Source organism: Perkinsus marinus (assembly GCF_000006405.1).
Source record: "Perkinsus marinus ATCC 50983 genomic scaffold scf_1104296965634, whole genome shotgun sequence".
Classification (NCBI taxonomy): Eukaryota; Perkinsozoa; order Perkinsida; family Perkinsidae; genus Perkinsus; species Perkinsus marinus.
The window spans coordinates 362-3,525 of record NW_003204249.1 but is presented as its reverse complement, the minus strand read 5'-3'; the positions used below and the strand labels follow the sequence as shown (position 1 = coordinate 3,525).

Sequence of the window (3,164 nt, the reverse complement as noted above, 5' to 3'; positions counted from 1 at the left end):
GGGGGGGAGTGAAGTCTATGGCAGGTAGTGAGTCTGAGGATGAATCCTCTGAGGCAGAGGAGCTCCAATTGGAGGAGGCAAGGAAGGCTGCTCTGTCTCGAGCAAAGCTCTTACCTAAGAAAACGGCTGACTTGGTACTAGCAGTTGAGAGGGTGATGATGATGTATGTTAACATTATTGGTGTAGGTCGAGGAGCTTGCGGGTGGCCAGGAGAAGGAGGGCTCGGCTGAGAAAGAGGCAGTGGCATCTGGGGATGAGGGATCTGATGATAATGATGACGAAGATGATGATGAGGATTTCGACTTTGCACCTGAAAGGATCACTTTCAAAGGGGACACTACTGATTCGAAAAAGCCCAAGGAGGCCTTATCCCGTAGCGAGCGACGAAGGCTTGCCATTAAGGAGAGCCCGGAGCTTGAGGCACTGCTGGCCCAGTATCGTGAGGGTGCTATCAGTCTTGGGGACGAGGCTAGAGATCTGCTGGAGGCTGTCCGGAAATGCCCTCCACCCGGCGGCAAGGGCGGCATGACATTTGTCGAGACGAAGGTCCAATTACTGTTGTCGTACTTGAGCTACTTGAGCTACTACTTCATGTTAAAGAGTAGAGGAGCTAGTGTGAGGAAGCATCCGGTTATTGGTAAAATTGCTTGGGTTAAGGGAATGATCGAGCGGCTGAAGCCTATAGAGAAAAACATTGGGGAGCAGGTCGAGGAACTGATCAGTCGCTCGCAGACGACGGCTGGGCCTGATCCTGAGATGGCTTATCTGGACGATATACTAGCTGGCCTTGGTGTTGAACAGTTGGAGGCCATGGACGAGGTCAGTGAGGGGGAGGAAGAGGAGGTGGAAGGGGAAGGAGAGGAGACCGAGGAGGAGGAGGAACCGGCTAAGGTCTCGAAGGCTCAACTGGTGGAGCGCCTTAGCCGTGGGAAGGAACCGGTGGCTGTTGAGGAGTCGGGTCTTGATGAGGAGGGTATTTTGGCGAGGATGGCCGCTAGAGATGATGAGGATGCGGTGGCGTTGCTGAGGCCTAGGGCAGGGGCTGGGAAGAAGGGGCATGGCAAGCTGCGGGCTAAGGTTAAGGGTGGCAAGGGGTAAGTAATGGCTGATGGTTCATGGTGTAATCGGAGGGATGTGAGTGTGTTGTAGGTACGCTGGAGTGGGGTCGGTGAGCTTAGATGAGGTGGCTGAGGTGAAGGACCTGGTGGATGGTAGAGCCAATCTGGCAGATATCCTTAACTCTGCTAAGCAGGTAGTATTGGGAATAGTGTTGGGATGCGCGTATTGGGTTCTACTTAGGTGGAGGAGGCTGCCTCTGGTCGTAAGGGGCGTGCAGGTGGTGATGATGATGTAGAGGTTCGACAAGGGATGTCGATGAGAGAGATAAGGGCTACTATGGAGGAGGAGGCTGATGATGCTAAGGAGGTGGGCAGGAGTACCTTTGGGATGCTCTTCGACCGAGATAGGATTGATGTAGGTCCAGAACGCAGAGGATGTGGGGGAAGAGGCAGCGGAGCCTTCGATGATGCTGAAGGCTCGGAAGGCGAGGGATGCTAAACGACAGTCTAAGAAGGCTACCTTAGCGGCCAAGGCTCAGGCGTTTATGCCGGAGGAAGAGGTAGTAGTAGTAGTAGTAGTAGTAGTAGTAGTAGTAGTAGTAGTAGTAGTAGTAGTAATAGTAGTAAGGGCGTTACTCTCATCTAGGTGGTAATATGTTTGATAGATAGCAACTACGTCTTTTATGGGGAGGGTATTGAGTAATTGTTGTTGTTGTCGTTATTTAGAACGAAGTAGACCTCCGTTCGACCAACTACGCCATTAACAAGAACAAGGGTCTCACACGCAAGCGCAAGAAGGAGGATCGCAATGCCCGTGTTAAGAATAGGAATAGATATGAAAGAGCTGTTAAACGGCGTAAGGGTGCAGTACAGGAGGTTCGTGAGGCCAGTGCGGATGGTACTTACTCTGGAGAGGCTACTGGTATTCGAACTAACGTGAAGAAGAGCGTGAAGCTTGGCTAAAGCCTGAGAACAGCGCTTATCGATGCAAATGAGCTGTTCATACGTCAAACCACTTTCCTGTCCTCGTCGACCGTTTCTACTGTAGGGTAGTCTTGAGTGGTTGGTGGTGGTGGATGGGATATTAATTTATGATGGCGACGAAGCTTCTCGCATATGAGGAAGGGTTCGTTAGAGATGTGTCTACCTGAATCTGCTAAGTTTCCATAACTCATCAGCTTTCAATGCTGGTGATGTTGCCTCCTCTATAGGGAGAAAATTGAGGAGGGTTCTTTATAAGGGTCGTCGGGTGGCTGGTTGTGGGGGAACAAAGCGAGGGGTCTGTTTCAGTTTATACTTTTCAACGAGAAATGTCGTTTTCGGGTTCGACGGAGGTGCTGCGATCGGCGCCTCTTGCATCAGCGGGTCTGACTAAGTCTTACTCGATGCCGGAGACAGCACGGTCATCATGTTCATCATTGGCGTCGATGAACTCGGAGCACCATCGTAAGGGCTCGTCTCAGAGAGCTAAGAAGAGGAAGAAGAGTGGTAGGGGTCGGCGGCGGCATGATAGGGATTATGAAGGGACCGCGAGAAGGACCTTTGACTGCTATAGCTGTATTAAAAGGATACGGGCGCATAGACCGATTTACCTCCGAAACGACTTTACTTATTGCTCGAGAGCATGCCGGGAGAAGGGCGTGTCGGAGCTCTTCGGTAAGTTTGCACGCCATGGTGGACTTACGCCTGAGGAACTCGATAGTCTATCTGTACGACAATTGGGGATACTCCGGTCGAAAGCAGTTGATGTGTGTGCTGCTATGGCGGTTCAAGCGATAACGGTGTCGGCGATGCGGAGGAGGGATAGTGGCGATCCTGGTGTTGCTGTGAGGACATATCTTAACCCAGAGGACTACTCGTGCTTGGGGCGGCCGGGAGAGGATGATGGTCGAGATCAATTTGATGACGAGGAGGAGGCTGCTGCGGTGGAGGAGGAGGAGAGCGCTCGGGAGAGGCTGGAGGCTGAATGGGGGCATAGGCCGGGGACTATAATGGAGGCGGCGCAGGAGCGTGCGAGGCTAATGATACGGAATCTCGCGCTGAGATTGAGCAGTAACGCATTGGTCTCAAGGGCTGTGAATACGTATTGTAGCAGTAGGGAATGGG

At 52.2% G+C, this 3,164-nt stretch overlaps 1 protein-coding gene across 1 annotated transcript; it reads left to right on the top strand.

The window, feature by feature from the left end:
- Positions 1-165: 165 nt before the first annotated feature.
- Pmar_PMAR001706 (something about silencing protein sas10, putative) lies at positions 166-2,021 on the top strand (the record flags this gene model as incomplete). The annotated part of the gene is made up of 6 exons (XM_002769486.1): positions 166-180; positions 211-1,094; positions 1,150-1,252; positions 1,300-1,425; positions 1,478-1,618; positions 1,785-2,021. The coding sequence occupies 6 exons, from the start codon at positions 166-168 to the stop codon at positions 2,019-2,021; spliced, it is 1,506 nt and encodes a 501-aa protein (XP_002769532.1).
- Positions 2,022-3,164: the final 1,143 nt, after the last annotated feature.